This window comes from Monodelphis domestica, chromosome 2 (genome assembly GCF_027887165.1).
Source record: "Monodelphis domestica isolate mMonDom1 chromosome 2, mMonDom1.pri, whole genome shotgun sequence".
Taxonomy (NCBI): Eukaryota; Metazoa; Chordata; class Mammalia; order Didelphimorphia; family Didelphidae; genus Monodelphis; species Monodelphis domestica.
The window spans coordinates 171,468,178-171,492,078 of record NC_077228.1 but is presented as its reverse complement, the minus strand read 5'-3'; the positions used below and the strand labels follow the sequence as shown (position 1 = coordinate 171,492,078).

At 43.6% G+C, this 23,901-nt stretch overlaps 1 protein-coding gene and 1 non-coding gene across 3 annotated transcripts; one reads left to right on the top strand and one right to left on the bottom strand.

The window, feature by feature from the left end:
* Nucleotides 1–1,779: 1,779 nt before the first annotated feature.
* On the bottom strand, nucleotides 1,780–8,368 carry MUC1 (mucin 1, cell surface associated). 2 transcript variants are annotated; one of them, XM_056816301.1, is made up of 7 exons: nucleotides 8,177–8,360; nucleotides 4,598–7,410; nucleotides 4,433–4,488; nucleotides 4,143–4,282; nucleotides 3,711–3,829; nucleotides 3,456–3,605; nucleotides 1,780–2,158 (listed from the first exon to the last, which is right to left on the bottom strand). In XM_056816301.1, the coding sequence occupies exons 1-7, from the start codon at nucleotides 8,229–8,231 to the stop codon at nucleotides 2,090–2,092; spliced, it is 3,402 nt and encodes a 1,133-aa protein (XP_056672279.1). In that variant the 5' UTR covers nucleotides 8,232–8,360; the 3' UTR covers nucleotides 1,780–2,089. The 2 variants fall into 2 exon arrangements, 1 of the variants encoding a protein (XP_056672279.1); XR_008916297.1 differs by lacking the exons at nucleotides 1,780–2,158; nucleotides 3,456–3,605 and having other exon boundaries at nucleotides 3,732–3,829; nucleotides 4,143–4,262; nucleotides 8,177–8,368.
* A 15,188-nt stretch (nucleotides 8,369–23,556) lies between these two features.
* Nucleotides 23,557–23,618, top strand: MIR92B (microRNA mir-92b). Its single transcript, NR_127466.1, has one exon. It is a non-coding gene; the product is annotated as a microRNA mir-92b (primary transcript).
* The last annotated feature ends 283 nt before the right edge of the window (nucleotides 23,619–23,901 follow it).

Below are 23,901 nucleotides of genomic sequence, written 5' to 3'. Positions count from 1 at the left end.
GCCACATTTAGCCACACAGAGACATGCAATAGAAAGCCACCAGAGGGTGCCATCACTCCAAATGGATGCTGCTCTGGGCTAGGAAGCCAGCTGAGGCCACTACCCCAGCCACAGGGCATCCGGGACTGGCCAGGGAGTGGCATGGGGGCCGTATCTGCCCAACACCTGGGGGAATGTAGCTAAGGAGGTGGGGGGCAGGACTGCAGTGGTCAATCAACCAAGATGGCATGAATGCCCTGGAATCATTGTACCATTCCCAGAGTGGCTGGGGGAAAGATGGAGGGGGGAAAAAGATGGATCTTCACCACCATAAATGGGGGTGGAAACACCCAGACAAGGCAAGGAATGGCTAATTAGGAGACTCTCAGAGCAGCCTTGAAAGAAGAGGGAACTGGCACCATGTCAGTGCCCGGATCTCACACAGGCCCTCTTATCAAAACTCTGTTGACTCTGTTACTGTTATCACCACTCTGGGATTTACTTAGCACCCAGCCAGCTAAGAATAGAGCTGTCCCCCTGGCACTGGGCCAGAGGGGAAGGAGGCTCCACCTGCCTGGATGTGAGAAGGAACCCCTATCTGGGTTGAGCCAGCACAGCCAAGCACGCCAAGCACGTCAGGGGCTAGGGTGGGGGTAGACTGTCCCTCTTGACACTAAGCTTTCCTCTCAGTTTTGTTTCCTCCTTCCTTCTGGGAATCATCAGAAATGGGCGAGAGGCATCAGGCAGTCCTAGGTCTTGCTGCCAAATTTATATTGTACTCACCCAACTGGACGCCCCTTCCCCCAGGGCTATCAATCCCCTCGGAATATCGAATGCAGAAAGGGAAAGTTGAAAAGGACCTCAAGAGATTATCTCTAGCAACTTGCTTATTTTACAGATGAGGTAATTAAGGCACAATGGAAGGGGTCAGCAACGCCCAAGGTCAAACAGCTAATCTAGGGCAAACTGAGGTGCCACCCATCTCCACTTTGCACTTTGCCAATAGTACACCCACCCACAGCGAATCTCTCCTTTCCCCTACTCCAAAGCCCTGGTCTCCCCACATGATGCCCGCAAGATTTCTTCCCTTTCTGTGGTCTCATTAGTTTTCCTGTCCAAGTTCCTTCTTGACCTTCAAGGAAGCCACCTCTGTCCAGTATCTCTTTCCCCCATCCACTCCCCAAAGTAGCCTAGTCCCAATTCCCCACCAAGACACTCCCCTCTGCCCTCAGCCAGGGTCAGTGGCTCCCAGGGCTGGGGCTCCAAGCTGGGAGAACTCATTTCAGCTTTCTTACCTTCCTGTTGGTCATCTGTAAAATGGAAGCAGATGGAAGGAACCTTCTGCTTTTTGGTTTGTCCCTTCTCCAGAGATATCCCAATGCTTACCCCAGATCCCGACAACCCACCCACTCAATCCTCAACTCTTCCCCCAAACCCACTGGTGACTTTGAGGCTTGAGCGGAGTTTGAGGGTCCCCCAAACCCACTGGTGACTTTGAGGCTTGAGTGGAGTTTGAGGGTCCCCCAAACCCACTGGTGACTTTGAGGCTTGAGTGGAGTTTGAGGGTCCCCCAAACCCACTGGTGACTTTGAGGCTTGAGCAGAGTTTGAGGGTCCCCCAAACCCACTGGTGACTTTGAGGCTTGAGCGGAGTTTGAGGGTCCCCCAAACCCACTGGTGACTTTGAGGCTTGAGTGGAGTTTGAGGGTCCCCCAAACCCACTGGTGATTTTGAGACTTGAGTGGAGTTTAAGGGTGAGCCAGGGCCGAGGAAGGAATGAGAAGAGGTTCAGAGATGTGTGTTAGTGGGGGTTGCCAGTTTTATTCCGTCAAATGCAAATTCCTCCCCCTCCTCCCCCAAACCACCCTGGTTCTGTCATCTGCCAGAAAGTGTCACTGCCCCTCCAGACAGGGCATATGGGTGGTCTCTGACAACTTCATCTGGAAATGGGTGACAGGGACTGTGTCCAAGGAGCCTTCGCCCTCAAGACACTACCCACTCCGGACTCCCGGCTTTCCCTTCCAGGAGGGGGAGGGGTAAAGACCAAGAAATGGGGGAAGTGCCCCCGGCAGGCAGCACTTGGCCCTCGGCACATAGCTGGCACCATTCCTCTACAGGTTAGCAGAAGTGGCCACCGGGTTCACATAAGAGAGGCTGTTGCCACCATTTCCTGGAGAGATCTGGCAGGGGGAAGGGGCGGGGGAGAAGAGGGGAGGAATATATGTGTGTTAATTTGGGGTTTACATAAGAGAGGCTGTTGCCACCATTTCCTAGAGAGATGGGGGGGATAAAAGGGGGAGGAATGTTTGTTTTGGGGGGTACAGAGAAAGGGTATTGAAGGAGGATAGCATACCCCCTGGGGCCCCTTTGGTGGTGGAGTGCCAGGAGGAGGACACCAGGGTCCTCTCCCCATTGCCCTACAGGGTTAACACAGAAGGAGCACCTGCCAGGGCCCCACCAACAGCCCCATGCGACTGTAAACAGCACCTTTCCCTCCTCCTCCTTCCCACTGCCAGGCCCCCTCCCTGGATCCCAGCCTTAGTCTTCCCACCCCCACTCTCTTATCTCTAGCTTCCTCAATTCCTTCCTCCCCAAAGAGGGGACAGAGCAGATAGCTAGGAGGCATGGAGTGGGCCTCATAACTAGGAGGGGACTGGGGAAGAGTCAAGATTCTCCCTTCCCCCACCAAAAATTTCAGCCCAAGATGAAGAGTGGTAATTATTTACCCAGTGGCCTGAGCCCAGTGGAGGGAAAGAGAAGAAAGGGGGTAGGGAGTGGTGGAGGAAAGGGGGGAAAATCTGCCTCTGGGTCTTGCCAGAGAATTGCCCCCTTTCATCTAATTCTTCTCTGGTTTTACTGCCTTCCCTTCAAAAACAACACCGCATCCTCCCCTCAAAAAATTTGCCTCTCCCCAAAGCATTTTCCAATTCACCATTCGAAGTACCCATCCCTGTTGGTCCTTGGGGGACTTGTATCTCCCCATCCCAGGCACTACTTTCCACCCACTCTGCCCCCTGGGCACCCAGGCAGTTGCCTAGACTGGCACCAACTCTACTGAGCCATGAGAATGTTTGGTAAAGGTACCAGGGACATCCATTGTACCTGGCACCCTCCAGTAGGAATGAAGGAGAAGTGGGGCGTGGTGGTCACTGGCTCCCAGAACTCCCCTCTTCCTGGATTCCTACCCTTACCCAGGTCGCCCAGGCTTCTCAGCCCTACCCTTCTGGCCCTCCATATTCAGCAGTGTCTGAGCTCCTGTGTCCTACAATGCCCATTCCTCTATGTCAACTCTAAGGAACTCTTCAAATCACCTCAGTACACTATGATATCTGGACTCTGCCCTTCCCACTTCTCTGTGCCCACTGCACACTGAATTTTTCCTGGGTCTCTTTTATCCTTTCTTAGATCCCAGCCAAACTTGCCTTCCCAGTGGGGGGGGGGGAGTGGAGGGGGGATAGGGTGGGAGGGCAGCCTCACCTCTTCATAGGGGCTGCGCTTGGTGTTGCCTGGGGGCACATATCGTCCATGGGTATGATAAAGGGGGTATTCATTCATGGGATGGTAAGAGTCTTGGGATGGGAAGATGTCCAGCTGTCCACAATGTTTCCGGCGGAACTGACATAGCCCCTGGGAGTGGTGGAGATTAAGGAGAAGGGGCACAGTGGATAATAGTTAAGGAACCAGGAAGGGGGGGGGGAGGACTAAAATATCTGGGCTGGATGAAGCACTTACCATGACAGCAAGGTGGAGAATTGCCAGAGCGAGCAGGATACAGACTATCACCAGCAAAGCTATGCCATAGCCAGGCACAGAAGATCCAGTAGATGAAGTTTTAGAATTCCAATCACGGACTAGAAGGGAGAATGGGAGTATAAAAGAATCTTCTAGGGGAGCAGGACAAGGATGTCCTGACCCAATATTCTTTTAGATCCCTGCTACCCTCCCCACAGAAGGGGAATGTGTGCCTGGGAGACTGTGTATTTAGATCCAAGGAGACACAAGAGTGTGGGATGAGAGAACTGGAAATATGGATTCTTGATTCTGGGGGTGTACAGACTATCTGGTGGAGGAATGCTCAGAATTCCCAGAGAGTACCTGGGGAGTAACCCTGGGGTGTCGGGGCAGGGGGGTGGGGGGAGACACAGCAGAGGTGGCCTGCCTTACCAATTATATCTGATGATGAAATGTTCAGGTTGTATATGTAACCTTTTTTCAGATTTTCAGCAAACAGGTTCTGTACTTCACTGGCTGTGATGCTGCCCTCTTGGAAGACCAGGATACAGTCTGTAACCACAGAGCCCATTCTGGGCACAAGGAGATTGGCACCTGAGTCCTATAGGTTCCAGCTCCTGGTTCAGAATACTTTTTCCCTCTTCTTGGAATTGGTGCTTTTCCCCTTATCCAAGCTGGTGACCCACCCATCCTCAATACCACCCATGTCTGCAGACTGATACCTGAATTGGAGCAGGTAAAAAGTCATAAATGCCTTGTTTTTGTAGATCTGCTGCAACTGAGGAAGGAGAGGAAGAAAGAAATTGAGCCAGGGTGCCAAAGGAATAAATGGACATTTGTTAGAGGAATGATCTGATTTCCCAGCCTATAGGGGAAAGAGTACCTACCAGATCACTAAGAGAATTCTTCAGTTCTTGATAGTAGAGAGAGCTGGGATTTTCCAGGGAAGAGTTAAAATTCTTGGAGAGGATGCGGAATGAGAGGAAGAACATGGAGTTCTCAGCAATGACGACAGCTGGATGGTGAGAGGTGCTTTGGCTGATAGTAATGGATTGTGAGATGGAGCTGTGATTATTGTTGGGGCCAGAAGTAGCTATTTGGTGAATGGTTGAAGAAATACTCTTGGGGTTACCAGTTGTTGCTGGGTGATGCTTAGGGGCTGTAACTGCAGTGCTGTGGTGAGTAGTGGGAGTAGATATGGTGCTATGGTGGTTAGTGGGTATGACTGTGGTGCTGTGGTGAGTAGTGGGAGTAGATATGGTGCTATGGTGGTTAGTGGGTATGACTGTGGTGCTGTTGTGAGTAGTGGGAATAGATATGGTGCTATGGTGGTTAGTGGGTATGACTGTGGTGCTGTGGTGAGTAGTGGGAGTAGATATGGTGCTATGGTGGTTAGTGGGTATGACTGTGGTGCTGTGGTGAGTAGTGGGAGTAGATATGGTGCTATGGTGGTTAGTGGGTATGGCTGTGGTGCTGTGGTGAGTAGTGGGAGTAGATATGGTGCTGTGGTGGTTAGTGGGTATGGCTGTGGTGCTGTGGTGAGTAGTGGGAGTAGATATGGTGCTGTGGTGAGTAGTGGGTATGACTGTGGTGCTGTGGTGAGTAGTGAGAGTAGACATGGTGCTGTGGTGGTTAGTGGGTATGACTGTGGTGCTGTGGTGAGTAGTGGGAGTAGATATGGTGCTGTGGTGGCTAGTGGGTATGACTGTGGTGCTGTGGTGAGTAGTGGGAGTAGATATGTTGCTGTGGTGGTTAGTGGGTATGACTGTGGTGCTGTGGTGAGTAGTGGGAGTAGATATGGTGCTGTGGTGGCTAGTGGATATAATTGTACTGTTGTGGTGAGCAATGGGAGTAGATATAGTGCTGTGGTGGCTAGTGGGTATAACTGAGGTGCTGTGATGACTAGTAGATGTAGATATGGTGCTGTGGTGAGTAGTGGGTATAGATATGGTTTTTTGGTGAATGATGGGTGTAGATATGGTGCTATGGTAACTACTGGGTCTAGATATGGTGCTGTGGTGGTTAGTGGGTGTAGATATGGTGCTATGGTAACTAGTGGGTGTAGATATGGTGCTGTGGTAACTAGTGGGTCTAGATATAGTGCTATGGTGACCAGTGGGCATGGATATGGTTTTTTGGTGAATGATGGGTGTAGATATGGTGCTATGGTAACTAGTGGATCTAGATATGGTGCTGTGGTGATTAGTGGGTGTAGATATGGTGCTGTGGTAACTAGTGGGTGTAGATATAATTCTTTGGTGTCTAGCAGGTATAGGTATGGTGCTGTGGTGACTAGTGGGTGTAGATATGGTACTCTGGTGATTAGTGGGTGTAGATATGGTGCTGTGGTGATTAGTGGGTGTAGATATGATTCTTTGGTGTCTAGAAGGTATAGGTATGGTGCTGTGGTGACTTGTGGGTGTAGATATGGTGCTGTGGTAACTAGTGGGTCTAGATATGGTGTTGTGGTGATTAGTGGGTGTAGATATGGTGCTGTGGTGATTAGTGGGTGCAGATATGGTGCTGTGGTAACTAGTGGATCTAGATATGGCGCTGTGGTGATTAGTGGGTGTAGATATGGTGCTGTGGTTACTAGTGGGTCTAGATATGGTGCTGTGGTGACTAGTGGGTGTAGATATGGTGCTGTGGTTTCTAGTGGGTCTAGATATGGTGCTGTGGTTTCTAGTGGGTCTAGATATGGTGCTGTGGTTACTAGTGGGTCTAGATATGGTGCTGTGGTGACTAGTGGGTGTAGATATGGTGCTGTGGTTACTAGTGGGTCTAGATATGGTGCTGTGGTTACTAGTGGGTCTAGATATGGTGCTGTGGTGACTAGTGGGTGTAGATATGGTGCTGTGGTGACTAGTGGGTGTAGATATGGTGCTGTGGTTACTAGTGGGTCTAGATATGGTGCTGTGGTGATTAGTGGGTGTAGATATGGTGCTGTGGTTTCTAGTGGGTCTAGATATGGTGCTGTGGTTTCTAGTGGGTCTAGATATGGTGCTGTGGTTACTAGTGGGTCTAGATATGGTGCTGTGGTGACTAGTGGGTGTAGATATGGTGCTGTGGTTACTAGTGGGTGTAGATATGGTGCTGTGGTGACTAGTGGGTGTAGATATGGTGCTGTGGTTACTAGTGGGTCTAGATATGGTGCTGTGGTTACTAGTGGGTCTAGATATGGTGCTGTGGTGACTAGTGGGTGTAGATATGGTGCTGTGGTTACTAGTGGGTCTAGATATGGTGCTGTGGTGACTAGTGGGTGTAGATATGGTGCTGTGGTTACTAGTGGGTCTAGATATAGTGCTGTGGTGATTAGTGGGTGTAGATATGGTGCTGTGGTTACTAGTGGGTCTAGATAGGGTGCTGTGGTGACTAGTGTGTGTAGATATGGTGCTGTGGTTACTAGTGGGTCTAGATATGGTGCTTGGGTAAATAGTGTGTGTAGATGGAGTGGTTGGGGGAATAGAGGATGTAACTGTGGTACTTTGATGAATAGTAGATGTAGATGTGGTACTTGGGTAAGTATCAGATGTAACTGTGGTACTTTGGTGAGTAGTAGATGCAAATATAGAACTGGCCACAGTTGGAGTTCTGATGCTGAGGTTCATATTGTTTTTGTTTCTATTGCCAGATGTTTTCTCATAATTTGCCATCATTGAGTCTAAGCCATTATTAGTGCCAGAGGTGCTGTGGATGATAGCTATAAGAGTTAGAGACGCTAGGTTAGCCTGGGGACCAATATAGATCAAGAAGAATTAACAGACCCAGAGAAATTTAGGCAAAAAGTAGAAGAAAGAGATTTGAGGGGCCAAGGCAGAAAGCCCCACTACACCAGATCCTCCACCTTCCCAGAATCCCCTGCTGGCCCATAATTTCCCTCCATGTCTCTTCTAGTTTTCTTCCCTAGTTGTTCTGCTCCCCACACCTTACTACCAGTTCCATATCTACCACCCCTTCTCCCACCATGAAGAAATACTCTAGGTAAATCAAGCAGGGCAGCTAAGTAGTACAACAAATAGTTTATCAGGTCTGAAATCAGGAACTTCTTCCATGTACTAGCTGTATGACCCTGAGCAAGTCACTTAACCCTGTTTGCCTCTGTAAAATGAGCTGGAGAAGGAAATGGCAAACCATGTTAGTACCTTTGCCAAGAAAACCCCAAATGGAGTCAAGAGGAATCACACACAACTGAAATGATTGAACAACAAAAGTCCAGCAGGATCCTTCACTGCCTGCCTTGTCCTTCCAGCTAGGCCTCCTCTCAGTCCCAGGTTCCTATGCCCCCTTCTCCTTCCTTCACTTTGGCACCAGCTTGGCTCCCCCTCTCACCAGGATTCCCTCCCTCTTTAGCTCTCACAGCCAAAGGTTAAAAAAAAAAAAACCAGCACAAAAAACCAGCGCACAGGCCATAAAAATGCCAGGAGGCAAGCTGCCTCCTACCCCATCTCTTTTTTCCTCCTCCTCACCTGTAGGTACCAGGAACAATACAAGGACCACGGTGGGTTGGATGCCGGGTGTCATGGTGGTAACCAACGGAGAAGAGCAGTGAGCAGGCTGGGCCAGGTTCTGCCCAAGAGGCTGGGCCAGGCTCTGGAGCCCGCTGCTTTATACCAGTCCTCCGCCCGAGGCTCCGAGCCAGAGCAGGTGACAGGTGACACAACCCCCCCCCCTTCACAACCCCTCCTTCCCCTTCACAACCCCTCCTCCTTTTACTTTTCCTCCTCCTCCTCCTCCTCTTCCACCTCCTCCCCACACATTCCTGACCCCTCCGGTACACTGGGCTCCAGATCACTCAACCCTCGGACAACCTGTTTGTTCTCCACCTGTCGTCACCCCCACACACACCCATCCCCTCTCTCTCCCCACGCACAGCGGGAAGCCAGTCTGCCTAGACCCCCCCCCCCACCTTTTTTTTCTGTGCCCTGAGGCAGTGCCTGGGCTGAGGAAATGGAATGGAGATGAAGCAGGTTCAGGTAGTACCTCTGGAACCACAATGGTCCAGGATTGTAGACGATACATCTTTCTAGAGTCCCATACTCCCTGGAAGAAGGGTTCATTTAGGACCTCGCACTCCTTGTTGCACCCCCCCCCCCCCCCGCAGAAAGGAAAGTTGAATTGGGAGCTGAGTTCGGAATAGTTACCCCCATTTCCCGAAACAGCCCCACCCAATGCCAGCCCTTCCCTGTTCGTTCTGCATCGTAGATCTGGCCAGAAACCGGACAGTCCCCGCCCCAGGGTGGGTTTTTCTGTATGCCTGGGTGCTTTCTGGGTTTTCTCACGGGTGGGGGGGGGGGGGACGGGAGCTGGAGGGGGAAGAGAGAGAGAGAAAGGTAAAGAGGCGAGGAGGAAGAAGGAAATACAAAGCAGAAAGGAGAGTAAGATCTTTGGGGTCCTTCCACCCCGGTCCTCCCACTATGCATTCATGGGTGGTAATAGGACTATCCTGACCCCTGGTGGCCACCTGGAGACCTTCAGGGATTAGGGAGGGAGGCTGATGGTTGCCAGGTGAGGTGGGGGAAGAGTGGACACCTGATGAGTGAGGAGGTGAAGTGGAGACAATCCAAGAACAATCCCCAAGTCTGAGGAGAAAACCTAAAGGAATACTGACTGGGTGAAAACAATTCTGGTTTTAGAAGCAGGAGAACCCCAAGTGCGAATCTTTCCATGTCTCTAACTGTATGACCTTGAATAAGTCAACTTCCTTGTTCATAAAATAGGGAATAATAATTCTCATGTTACCTAATTTGAGAGTTTGTTTTGAAAAGCAAATAAGATAATGTGCATGTTTATTAAGGAAACTATAAATCGTGTTTATCTGTGTTGGCAGTTAATATAATTATTTTAAGATTCCATTTCCTTCCTTGTAAAGTAGGAAGGAAAAAAATATAGAATTTGGAGCATGAAAGAATTTCAGCAGTTATCTAAAGAGAAGAGAAGAGGAGGAAATAAGCATTTCTATAGCACATAAAATGTTCCAGGCATTATGCTAAGCCATTTTAAAGTCTTATATATATATATATATATATATAATTTGATATAGCTCTGTGAAGCAGCTGCTACTATTATCTAGTGCAACCCCTCATTTTACAGACAAGGAACTGAACCCCAGAAAGTTGCAGAGAATTGTTCATATAGGTGGTAAGGAGCAGAGCCAGGACTCCAAGCTCAGGTCTTATGACTCCAAATTCTTCATTCTTCCCACCGTGGTATGATGCCTTTGATCTTACCTTATTTCCCTTATAGGTATAAATGGTGAGGCTCTAACAAACACCAAGAAATTATTAAGTGTTTTTTCTGTGCCAGGCACTGTTCTAGGTGCTGGAGATAACTATAATCAAAGCAAAATAGTCTCTAACCTCCAAGAATTTGCTTTATCTAGAAAAGGACAAATCATTGTATCTCAAAATTTGAGAAATGGAAAAGATCTCAGCAGCCATCAGTACAACCAATACAGGAAAGGAATCTTCTCTTTAATTATACACTAAAAGGAGTTGTCCAGCCTCCATTCAAAGATGTCCAAGATGGAGCAACAGCCCACTGTCTGTTTAGGCTGTTCATTCCACTTTGGGACAGTTCTAATTGTTAAAAAGATTCTTTTGACATCCAGCCTAAATTACCTCCTTTACATATTCCATCCATTGGAATGGCTCCTAGTTCTTCTAAGGCCAACAAGTAACATTTCTAACTTTTCTAGCAGGTGACAGAACTTCAGATATTTACATCATCTCAAGAGATAAATAGCCAAAGTATACATACAGGCAGTTCTCAAGGAAAGAAATGGTAGCTGTTGACCATATGAAAAAATTATCCAAATGACAAGAGAAATGCTAATTAAAACAACTCAGAGGTCTCACTTCACACCTTTCAAAGCTGATAAAGATGATAAATAAGGAAAATGATTACTAGAGGGAATGTGAGAAGGCAGGCACTACTGGTAGAGCCCTTCAAGCATTCTGGAAAACAACTTGGAACTATACCCTGCCAACATCAATAAAGTGTGTATACTCTTTGACCCAGAACACTACTACTGGGAAAATACCCCCAAAGAAATAAAATAAAGGAAATTAATCCTATCTATATACAAAAAATTATTACAATGCTTTTTTGTTACAGCCAAGAACTGGAAAGAAAAGGGGTGTCTGTCAATTGGGGAGTGTTTAAGCAAATTGTGTGCTATTAAAGTATAATAGAATATTACTGTGACAAAGGATTTATTCAGAGAAATCCAGGAAAGATTTTTATGGATTGATGAAGAGATTGTGTGGAATGATGGATGGAAATCAAATCCCATCTTAGACACTTCTAGCTAGTCATATGCCCTGGGCATATCACTTAACCTATTTGTGCCCTCAATTTTCTCATCTATTAAAATGAGACCATTGCACTGAATGATCTTTATTTAAAGCCCCTTCCAGCTCTAAATCTATAAACCTATGAAGTGAGCAGAACCAAGACAACTATTTATACCACAACATCGTAAAGGAAAATGACTTTGAAAAGGTTGAACTCTGACAAATATAATGAGCAGTTGGTGGATAGACATCCTTCATGCAACCAGGAAGAGCTGAGTTCAGATCTCACCTCAGACATTTACTTGTTGTGATCCTGGGTGAGTCACTATAATCTCTGCCTCATCAAAAAAAGAAGAAAGGACCTACTTGTACAAAAATATTCATAGCAGCCTTTTTCGTCATGGCAAAGAACTTGAAAATGAGGGGATGCCCATCAATTGGGTACTGGTTGAACAAATTGTGATATATGATAATGTTGGAATATTATTGCACTATATAAAATGATAAAGCAGGATGATTTCAGAAAGAGCTGATGCAGAATGAAATAAGCAGAACCCCAAAAACATTGCACACGGCAACAGCAATATAGTATGATGATCAACTGTGAAAGCTATTCTCAAGCATACAATGATCCAGGACAGTTCAGAAGAACTTATCACATAGAATGCTCTCCACCTCTAGAGAAAGAATTGTTGAAGTCAGAATGCAGATCAAAGCATATGATTTTCACTTTAGTTTATCTGTGTTTTTATTTTGGGGTTTTGGTTTTATATGAGTATTCTCTTGCAACAATGACCAATATGGAAGTAAGTTTGCATGATAATACATATTGTAACCCAGATGAAAATGTTTATCATTTCTGGGTTGGGAGTTGGGGTGAAGAAGAAAAACCATTTGGATCTTGTAATTTTGAAAAACATGTTGAAAATTATTATTACATGTAATTGTGAAAATAAAATAAAAAGAACTATAAAAATAAAAAATAACCTCTGCCTCAATTTCCTGGACAATAAAATTGGGATAATAAATAGTGTGGGGAGAATTAAGTGAGACATATGTAAAATGCTTAGCATTACAACTATAATGAAAGAGAATGCATAGGGGACTCACAAGAAAGAAACTAAAGAAAGAGGTTCAATGAAATATATTTTAAAATTTAACTTTTTAAATTATTTTCAATGACACAAAGAAGCAATTTTTGACAATTGTTTTCTGACATTTTGCAATTCAAATTCTCTCCTTCCCTCCATCTTACTCCTCCTCGAAGTGGTAGATAGTCTGATATAGCTTATATTGTCATTGCAATACAGATTTCCATATTCCATATGCCATGACAGAAGATATATATAACATATGCAATAAAAAAATCATGAAGGAAATAAAGCCTCTTCCAGCTCTAAATCTATGATCCTATGAAGTGAGCAGAACCAAGACAATTATTTATATCACAACATCATGAAGGAAAATATCTTTGAAAAGGCCCACTTTGAAAAATGGTTAGGCATCCTTCTTGTAATCAGGAAGAGCTGAGTTCAAATTTCACCTCAGACATTTACTAGTTGTGAAAGATGGTGCGCTTTGATTTACAATCAAATTCTTTGACTTTGGGTAGCATTTTTTATCATGAATCCCTTGCAGTTATCTTTGGAATCTTGTTTTGCTAATAATGGTTTAGTGCTTCACAATTGATCATCATAACAGGACAATTCTGAGGGACTTATGAGAAAGAACACTATTCATATCCAGAGAAAGAACTGTGGGAGTAGAAACACAGAAGAAAAACATTTCCTGCATCACATGGTTCAATGGGGATATGATTGGGACTCTAGACTCTAAATGATCACTCTATTACAAATATTAATCATATGGAAATAAATCTTGATCAATGATACACATAAAACCCAGTTGAATTGCTCATTGGCTATGGGAGCGGGGAGAGAAAAGGGGAGGGAAAGAATATGAATCATGTAACCATGGAAAAATATTCTAAATTAAATAAATAAATTTAAAATAAAAAACAATTGATCATCATATGATATTCCTATTACTATATATGCTGTTCTTCTGCTTCTGCTCACTTCACTTTGCATCAGTTCATATAACACTTTCTACGTTTTTTTAAACTTATTTTGTTCCTCATTTCTTATGGTTCAATAGTATCCATTACAATATTCCATTCCACTATATACACTTATATACATATATATACATTATATACATGTACACACACATATATACATATATGATCCATTATATACCTATAATACATTCCATTACATATACCACACCTTGTTCAGTCATTCCCCAGTTGGACACCAATTCTTTGCTACTACAAACAGAGCTTCTAAAAATATATTTGTACAAGTAGGTTCTTTTCTCTCATCTCTGATTTCATTGGGACACACAGTAGTGGTATTACTGGGTCAAAGGATATGCATAGTTTTATGGCCCTTTGGGCATGGTTCCACATTGTTCTCCAGAATGGTTGTATCAGTTCACAGTTCTACCAACAGTATATTAGCCCAATTTTCCCACATCCCCTCCATTGTTGATGATTCAAAAAAAATAGAAATAATAACTTAAGCAAAGCTATAGGATATAAAATGAACCCACATAGGTTTATTTGAACCTGGGTTCAAATATGACCTCAGATATTTCCTAGCTGTGTGACCCTGGGTGAATCACTTAACCCTGTTTGTCTAACCCTTGCCCTTCTGTCTTAAAAAGTAAGGGTTAAAAAAGGTTAAAAAAATGCACTAAGGTAATTATGGTGAACCCATGGCACATGTGCCAGAAAGGGCATGCAGAGCCCTCTCTGTGGGCATGCTTACACTCCCCTTCCAGAGTTCTTTACTAGAAAGCCAGAGGGACTCCAGTGCCCCTCCCCGTCCCCCTGCCATATGCCTGAGGACATTTCTCACTTTACCTGACCTCTTGCCCAGCAGCCAATGGGAGTGCTTCCTCCCTCCCCTGTCTAGAGTAAGAGGGGGCAAGGGGAGGGGGGCTGGCACTTCATCTCTAAAAGGTTTGCCATCACTGAACTAGGGGATCAGAGGAAAGGGAAACAGATAAGTGGGATAATGTTGGTACTATAACCTTAAGTTTAATATAGAGGGTATTCCAAAAGTCTTCCTACAAGTTTAAGTGTAAAGCTAGCTTTTTTGGGACACCCTGCATATTATTATTTTAACCCTTACTTTTTGTCTTATTAACACATTTTTTTTACACCCTTGCCTTCTCTTTTAGAATAGAAGTATCAGTTCCAAGACAGAAGAGTAGTAAGGGCTTAGGCAGTTGGAATTAAGTGACTTGCCCAGGGTCACAAAGCTAGACAGTATATGAAGCCAGATAATAACAATGCTAAGACAGAAGGGCAAGAGCTAGGCAAAAGGGGTTAAATGATTTGCCCAGGTTTACATGGCTAGGAAGTGTCTGAGGCCACATTTGAACACAGGTCCTCATAACTCCAGGCTTGACTCTAACCAGCCTTATTATTAAAAGGACTAAGTTGTATACAATAAATTCAGTTTCATTTTAAATCTTCATTTTCTGCTGGAAGCCATCATACCCTGACCATTTGACAAGGTCATGGTCTGAGGAAGGAAGGTCAGCAAAGATAGACCCCAAACTGATGGCCCCTTCTGATCCCCCTTTATGACTTCTTTCCTCAAATTTTCCTCACTAGTGGACTTATTATGATTATTATTCTCTCCCCAATACAGGAGAAATAACATGAGAGCAAATACTTGTAGTATCAATAAATATATACACTACCTTAAGCCCCTAGGTTATTACCCCCAAAAGATTGCAATTATAGAATAAAAGCCCAAAGATTACTGCCCATGACTCCTCCTTTCTCAAGCACAAGATATGCTCCAAGGCCCTACAATAAATGCTATAATGAATCTTGTCCTATAGTCACCACACTCGAATGAGTTTGTTGGAACAGAAGCCAAGCAACATCGCTAGGCATTTCAAAGTAACACAAGAAAAACAACTTGTAAATTGAAGAAAACCCCAAAATTGGTCTGCCTAAAGTCCTCACACCTAGATATGAATATGTTTTGTTGTTCATCGCCCAAGCAATTATGATGGATAGTAAAAGCTGACCAAAAGCACAATGATCCTCTCAGTAGGTCAAGGGGTACTAACCTACAAATGGTTTTATTCACATTAATCATATCTATTACAGAGTGTTGTAGAAACCTAGTAAATGATCACAGAATTCTTTGTTGTAGTAACATCACAAGAGTGTTGTTTAGGTGACTTGATAATATCCAATCAAACTATAGAATGTAACATACATAGAGAATTGATTATGTGTGTATACCAAAAACCTATATAATAAACATACCATGGTACTATGGCAGAGCACTGTGTGTGATGCCTGCATATATGGACTGAATGCACAGTGTGTCTCATCTCATTTATCCGACTATGATGCCACATTGGGCAGACAATCCTGAGTCCTCAGAGAGGCTGCTGGACAGACCTCTGTAATTTTCTGTCTTTATGTATGGAAATGTATATGTTGATAATTTTCAGTTTTGTCCAGTCATTTTTTCAGACTTGATTGACTCTTTATGATTCCATTTGTTTGTTTGTTTTTTGTTTTTTTGGCAAAAGCACTGAAATGCTTTGTTTTTCCTTCTCTAGGTCATTTGACAGATGAAGAAACTGATGCCAAAAGGCTTAAGTAATTTACTCAAAGTCAGAGGCAGAATTTGAACTCGTCTTCCTAACTCCAGGACCAGTTCTTTCTCCACTGTGCCACCTAGCTGCCCAAGGTAGGTACTATTATGATCCCCATTTTAGAGTTGAGGAACTTGAGGCAGAGTTTAAATGACTTTCCCAAAGTCATACAGCTATTATGCATATGAGACTAGATTTGAACTCAAGTTTTCTTGACTGCAGTTCAATGCCCTCTATTGCATTCTACCTGGTCCTAAGAAGAGAAGACTTAGGGAGGGTTGTTGTGAGGATCAAATAAGTTATTCTGCTCAGCACAGCACCTGGCACATAGAATGTGCTATCTATCTATCTATCTATCTATCTATCTATCTATCTATCTATCTATCTATCTATCTATCTATCTATCTATCTATCTATCTATCTGCCTGTCTGTCTATCTGTCCATCTGTCTGACTGTCTCTTTTATCTATCTGTCTGTCTATGTGTCTGTCTCTGTCTGTCTCTTTGATCTTTCTGTCTGTGTGTCTATATATCTACCTATTATCTATCTATCTGTTCTTCTGTCTATTTATCTATCATCTATTATACATCATCTATCTATCTATCTATCCTCTCTATCTGTCTGTCTCATCTACTTATCTATTATCTATCCATCTATCTATTATCTGTTATCTATCATCCATCTTATCTATTTATCCATCTATCCATCCATCTACTATATGCCATCTATCATCTATCTTATCTATTTATCCACCTGTTCATCTTTCTATCTATCTATCTATCTATCTATCTATCTATCTATCTATCTATCTATCTATCTGTATGTCTGTATGTCTGTCAGTCTCTATCTGTTATCTATCTGTCTGCCTATTTATTATCTATCTATTATCCATCATCTGTCTAAGCTAATCTAGATATCCTTCTCTATCTAATCTATCCATCTGTCTATTATTTTTCTTTCTATCTATCTATCTATCTATCTATCTATCTATCTATCTATCTATCTATCTATCTATCATCTATCTATCTATCTTATCTATCAATCTGTCTCATTATATATATTTATCCCCTTGTATATCCCCTTATTCCCTTAGGGAAACTAGGTGGCACAATGGCTAGAGGGTCTGGTCTGAAGTCAGGAGCAATTTGTTTTGTGAATTCAAAATGACTTCAGACACTTACTAACTCTGTGACCCTGGGCAAGTCAATTAAGCCTGTTGGTCTTATCTGCCAAATGTTTCCTTATCTGTCAAATGAGCTGGAGAAGTAAATGCAAACTACTCCAGTATTTTTGCCAAGAAAATCCCAAATAGGGTCAGGAAGAGTCAGACACAACAGAAAAATGACTGAATGGCAACTTAATTCCCTTTCCCCTCTTCTCTGGGAATATAACCAATTCCTTTAACCAATGTTCATATGATAAGAACTCAAGGCCTAGAGCATTCCAATTGACCCTCTTAATGTAGCCCCAAATCACATTAGTATTTTAAATTGCTTCATCACAATTTTGATATATGTATAGCTTGCAATAGATTGAAATTCCCATATCTTTTTCAGAACCCCTGCTGCCTAACTATATCTCCTCCTTCTTATACTTGTAGAGTTGATTTTTTCAGTCCAAGTGCAAGATTTCATATTTATCTCTACTGAATCTTCTCAGCCCAATGATCTAGCCCAGTGATGGCAAACCTTTTAGAGATTGAGTGCCCAAACTACAACCCTCATGCTACATGTGGACCCCTGCCTTATCCCAGACAGGGAAGGTAGGAAGTGCTCCCATTGGGCTGCTGAGCAGAGGGGTGGGTTGTAGCATACCAGGCATGTTGGCATTTGGGAAAGTATGATTGATGTATTGCATATATATTCATTTACCAGATACATGCTCAGATCAGTTAATAATCATTGTATAGACAGTCCAAAGGGCAAGAAAATTCCTGAGCCCCCACAAAGGCCTAGCTCTCACCTTATCAAACCACATTCCTTTGAAAGGCGCATGTCAGGTTAATCTCCACCTCTTTGATCTCGGCATTGTCAATTCAACCAATGTTAAAACCTATGTCATTTTACATATTCATTGATCACTTTCCAATCCACATTCCTGGAACTACCAATAAATACTGGGGAAAGAATGCTGATCTCTCTCTTATTTCCCTGGATCTTCAGAGTCTGTCTTAACATTTCCTACTGATCCTTATCTTTCCTTGTGACAGTGTTGCCACCATGCTTCCTATCAAAGAGTTCTTACTCCCACATGTTTTCTTATTTCTCATATTTTCCTTTAATTAATTATCCAAAGGAAAATATTAAGGAGATAGCACCTCTCCCCATAATTTTTACTGGTTGTCTTTGAGTCTCTTTTATTCACCCATTCCTTAGTCTCCCTTCTCCTTCTCAGGTTATTACCCACAGGTAAAAATTATATAGCAACCGCAGGACTGGATTGTTATATGGGTGATGTGAGAAATGTCCCCAGGCACTCGTGGAGAGGGGGAGGGGAGCAGCCCCTTCTAGCACTGGTGCCATAGGTTCACCAACACAGTTCTAGTCTATCAAAGATAGCTAGGGGACACAGTGGATAGAGTGTTATGCCTGGAGTCAGTAAGACTCATCTTCTTGAGTTCGAATACAACCTCAGATCCTTACATGTGGTGTGACCCTGGGCAAGTCACTTAACCCTTATGGCTTCAGTTTCCTCATCTGTAAAATGAGCTAGAGAAGGAAATGTTAAACCATTTCAGTATCTTTGCCAAGAAAATTCAAAAGGAGTGGATATCACTAAAGTGATTGAACAATAACTAGGCTATTAAGAACTTGTGGCCTGTCAGCTGGTATCCTGTGTCATCTACAACTGACAAACATATCATCTGTACCTTTAAGTTATTGATAAAAAATATTAAACACCATAAGTCCAAGCACAGTTCCCTGTGCTATTCCATTAGAGGCGACCTGTCATGCTAATTTTGTATCATCACCCACTCCTTTTGTAGGCTGATCTTTCAATCAGTTATTCATTTGATTGTATTATGGTCTAGTCCACATCTCTCCACCTTTAAAAGAATGCCATGAGAAATTTTGTCAAGAATTTTTCCAAAATTTAAATAAATTATTCACTTTATCTTCCAGTCAAATAGTTGTCAAAAAGAAAATGCAGCTATTCTTAGCCTGACTTGCTCCAGTTGAAGTCTTACTGGCTTGGTAATCATTGCTTCACTTTCTAGATGTGGATCAACTCTATTTCTTTTTTCTAAACCCTTATTTTCTTAGTAACAATTCTAAGATAGAAGGCAAGGGTTAGGCAAAAGGAGTTAAATGACTTGCCCAGGATCACAGAACTAGAGAGTGTCTGAGGCCAAATTTGAACCGCAGGTCCTCCTAACTCCATACCTGGTATTCTATCCACTGCGCTATCTAGCTACTCTTCCTTGTTTCTAAAAAAAAAAAAATCCTGACTTTCTGTCTTAGAATCAATACTGTGTATTGGTACCAAGGCAGAAGAGTGCTAAGGGCTAGGCAATGGGGGTTAAGTGACTTGCCCAGGGTCACACAACTAGATAATAATGCCCATGCCTGGTATTCTATTCACTACACTACCTGGCTGCAACTTCTTGTTTCTTTTAATAAGGTATACCCAGGGTTTAGTAATAAGTTTCATCTAGTAAATAAGCTGGCAAATATTTAACAACTACCAGGACACATATTTGAAGTTTAATTTGCATTATAACATTTCTCCATTACTCTTTTTTTAAGTTTAGATAAATGATGAAACAATAAACCAAGCCTTGATTTGTGGCATTGGCCCATTTCCTAGAAAACTGACCAGTTTGAGCTTGTTTCAGCACCCTCTTGGTTTCATCCCACCAAGCATGTGACACTATGCTGATATTTTAAGGGAACAGGGAATTCTAAGGGGATGATAAGGGAGTATATTCCATATATAGAGTATGTAGACAGTGTGTCCACAAAGGTACAGAGAATAGGGATAGAATATTATAGAGGAAAAGCAAGTAAGCTACAGGACACTGAAGGAAGGCATATATAAGCTAAGAATGGTATGTTGGGGGCAGCTAGATAGCTCAAGGCCTGGAGTTAGGAGGATCTAGATACAAACCTAGCCTTAGATACATTTTATTTTGTGGTAGAAAGGCCCTAGCAGGAGGCGGGGATCCGAAAAGACTTCATGAGCTTGGGCAGCCAGGTGGTTCAGTGGATTAAGAACCAGATCTAGAGATGGGAGATCCTGTGTTCATATCTGGCCTCAGATATTTCCTAGTAGTGTAATCCTCAGTTAACTCCAGTTGCATAGTCTTTACTGTTTTTCTGCCTTAGAACCAATATACGGTACTGATTCTAAAATAGGTTTACAGACTAAGGGTTTAAAAAAAAAAAGGCTTCATGAGCTGAATCTTTTAGGGAAACAAAGCAAAGGTCATGGAAAATGCAGTGTCATGTGAAGCATAGTAAAAGGTCAAAATTGGATTGTAAAGGGCATGAAGGGGAATTATGAGATAGAAATCCAAAAGGGAAGAGTAAAAGAACTGATAACCTTGATGCAGCAAGAGCCAAATGAAATTAGATAACCCAAATTTGTAGAGGATCCATTAAGTCTGGTGGCATGTCTTCCTCCAGCTATTTGAAGAGATGTGCAAGTAGGAGAAAAAGAGGATGAAAAGTGGATGATGGTAGGAATAATCTGGCATTTGAATTTGGCAAGGCATGAGAAGCAAAAAGACAAGAGACAAAAAAAATTTCAAACAGAGAATACGGGGTTGAACTAAATAATTAGAGGTTCAAACTTGGGAAGAGAGGAAAGTAAGGCTGGAGAAGGTGAGAGGGTCTTAGAAGGGAATTAGAGGACACTATGAGAAGAAAGAGTTAGTTTTAGGATGAATAAAGCAGAGGAAGAGATGAAATGATCAGTTACTAGAAATTAGGTTCCTAAATACAGTAGTGAAATACATGCGCATGATGGCAAGGTTAATCAAATGGTAATGGGACTTAAGCAGCCTTGGGAATTGGAGAAGTTAGGGTGTTCAATACATACATTGGTCTACTTATATAAAAGCATGAGGGGAAGACTGGGAACCAGGCGATAAACTTGATAAGAATGATTTGGGTCCAAGGGACTCATGACAAAAAAAAGACTACCCACAACTATAAAAGGGGCTGATTGAATGACTGACTGAATCTCAGTGCAAATTAAAGCATACCATTTTTCAATTTATTTCTTTCATAGGTTTTTTTTTCTCATATAAGTGATTTGTCTTTCACATGATAAACATGGAAATATGTGTTACATGATAGCACATGTATAACCTATATCATATTACTTGCCATATCTGGGAGGGGCAAGAGGAATGAGGGAAGGAGAGAACATGGATTGCAAAATGTCAGAAAACAGTGATTAAAATTGTATCTACTTGTAATTAGAGGGAACATTTTTTTAAATACAGTATAATTTGTTGAATTTTTAAAAATTACTTGGGGAAAGAGGAATGGGAGCAGTAGATAATAGATACTAGAATATAGATTTAGTAATAAATTTAGATTTTGTGAGTAAAATATCCTCTTTTAACAGAAACTGGGACCCAGATGGAACAAATAACTTGCCCAAGTTTAAACAAGTTGAGTAGCAAAGCTAGGAATTGGACTAAGAATCTCAGGACTCTACATTCAAGGTGTTTTGTTTTTTAAATAATTTTTTCAATAAGCAAAAATGTATCTTTTCTCCTTCCCAGTCCACTTCCTCTCCCCAAAATGAGAACAAAAGAAAATAAAATCATCACAAGCAGGTATAGTCAAGAAAATAGGTAGCATTTCTCATCATGAGCTCTTTGGAATTGTGATTAGTTGTGACAAAGTGGATTGAGTGCCAGTCTCATCAGGAAGACTTTTTTCCCCCTTCTTCCCCTAAACCCTTATCTTCTATTGATAGATTTCAAGGCAGAAGAGTTGTAAGGGCTAAGCAATTGGAATCAATTAGAGAGACATCATAATAGTTGTATGATCCTGGACCAGTCACTTAACCCCATTGCCTAGCCCTTACCACTCTTCTGCCTTAGAACCAATATACAGTATTGATTCTAAAACAGAAGGCAAGGGTTTAAAAAAAAAAAGAATGATAGCATCTTTGTGATTTGGGATGGTGACAAAGAGCAACTATTTCCACCTGACTAAGAAACTGAGGCCCAGAAAAATCAATGGACTTGTCCAAAGCCTCACTATAAATTAATAGCAGAGGCTGACCTGGAACCTATTTCTCCAGAGTTTATTTCCATTACTCCCAAATGCTTTCCATTTGGATTCCATGGTACCATGCCCCAATGTTCCCATTTTTCTTCTTTAGAATGCCACATCCTCAAAGCTATGGCTACCATTTGCACTACCTACATCGTTGCCTCAGTTCCTCATCTGTCAAATGAGATAAATGGCAAACCACTCCAGTATCTTTGGCAAGAAAATACCAAATGGGGTCATGGAGATTCAGATACTACTAAAACGATTAAACAATATTACCATGATTAGAGTTCCTAATTCTATCAGTTATTTGTCTTAATCAGATCTTCATCATAGCAATTGTTCTGGTTCCATTCACTTTACCCCATATTAGTTCATATAAATCTTGCCAGATTTCTCACAAACCATCTCCCTCAGTTTCTTCATTTCATAGGATATTAGGTGACTGCAGTGGATAGTGCAGGCTCACCTTGGTTCAATTATGACCTCAAACACTTACTAACCTTCTTACCCTGTTTGCTACAGTTTCTTAATCTGTAATAAAAGGATAACAGTAGCTACCTCCCAGGGTTGTGAGGATCAAATAAGATAACTATATTGTTTAGCACAGTACCTGGCACACAGTAAGCACTATATGATGGCTATTATAATTTCTTATAGCAAAATAGTATTCCATAATATCCTATACCATAACTTGCTGAGCCGTGCCTTAAGTGATGGTTAGCCCCTCCAATTCTTATCTCTGCCCCCCTCAGAAAGAGCTTATACGTTATTTTTGTACGTCCTTTGTTTTGTTTAGGACAAATTCCTTCCTTTATCTCCCTCTCCTCTAATTCCCCTTCCTGGAGGCTCTTTCTACTGCACCTGGCGACCGCCTTTTAAGACCATCCCTTTGGCAGCCCATGGGAAAGGGCTTGGAGGGGCGGGGGGAGGGGGCGGAGAAGACGACTATGGAGGACTGGGGGCACGTGAAAGGGCAAGTGCAAAAGGGAACGAAGCGCTTTGGGTCTCAGGGAGCTCCAAAGCGGGTGGGAAAACCGAGACAGGGTAAATCCGTTTCCGCCAGGGTGGTAACGTCGCGAGATTTGCCGAGGGCGGGGTCCCGCGGGGCGAAGAGATCTGGCATAGGCGGGGTAACGTCTATCGCCTCGGCGGGAGGTTCGCGAGCTGGAGCGAGTGAATTAAAGGCCCATCTCGAGCCAAAGGAAGCTGGAGCTGCCCCTCACCCCTCCCGTTCCCTTCTTCCCCGCCCTCAATCCAGGCAGCTAGGACTCTGGGTGGGCGGCTCCGACCTCGGCCCCAACCTCCGGCGTTGCCCAGCGACAACCATTCAGCCTGGTTGCTGGGACACGCGTCACCATGGCTACGGCTCCGCGCCGCGCACTCCGAGTATTTAAAGGGGAGGCGCGCAGAACGCCCGGGCGTCGGAGAGCCGCTGCCCTCCATGCTCAGTGTCCGACTTCCAGCTCTTCCTCGCGGCCTTCGTACGCTCACAGTTTCCCTTCGACCAAGTTGTCCAAGCTGGATATCTCTTCGCTGCTGCTCTCTCTGCCGAGTGTCTGGCTCCTGCTCGTCCCAGCATGGCCCGGCTCCGGGGGAGTGGGGACCCCGGGCCCCGGGCGGGCGGGAGGGACGGGACGTGGTGCAGTGTTGTTCTTTCCCCGCCAATATTGCACTCGTCCCGGCCTCCGGCCCCCCCGGCCCCCCGGCCTCCCCCTCGCCCCAAGCAGGGCAGCCTGGCCCTTGACCGATGAACTGAGGAGACCTCGCCAGGACGGGCACCGCCTGCAGTGAGTTCCACCAGCTTCCATCCTCCCCACTGCACCCCTCGATCCAGCTCGTTTAATTCCCGTACTGCCCCTTCCTTGTCCTCTGCCCAAATTCCAGTCTTTCTAGTCTTAGCTCGATCCCCACATACCCCATTTTACCAGCTTCTTTCCCTCTCTCCTTTCTACTGGGCTATCCACCCTTTC

Bases quoted from the DNA above. Each gene is read 5' to 3' on its own strand.
- MUC1 (XM_056816301.1), bottom strand. From the start codon at position 8,231: ATGACACCCGGCATCCAACCCACCGTGGTCCTTGTATTGTTCCTGGTA. The intron at 4,283-4,432 runs GTATCAGTCTGC...CCTTGTGCCCAG, and splicing joins TTTTACCTGCTCCAATTCAG to AATGGGCTCTGTGGTTACAG. The intron at 3,830-4,142 runs GTAAGGCAGGCC...TCTCCCTTCTAG, and splicing joins TTCATCATCAGATATAATTG to TCCGTGATTGGAATTCTAAA.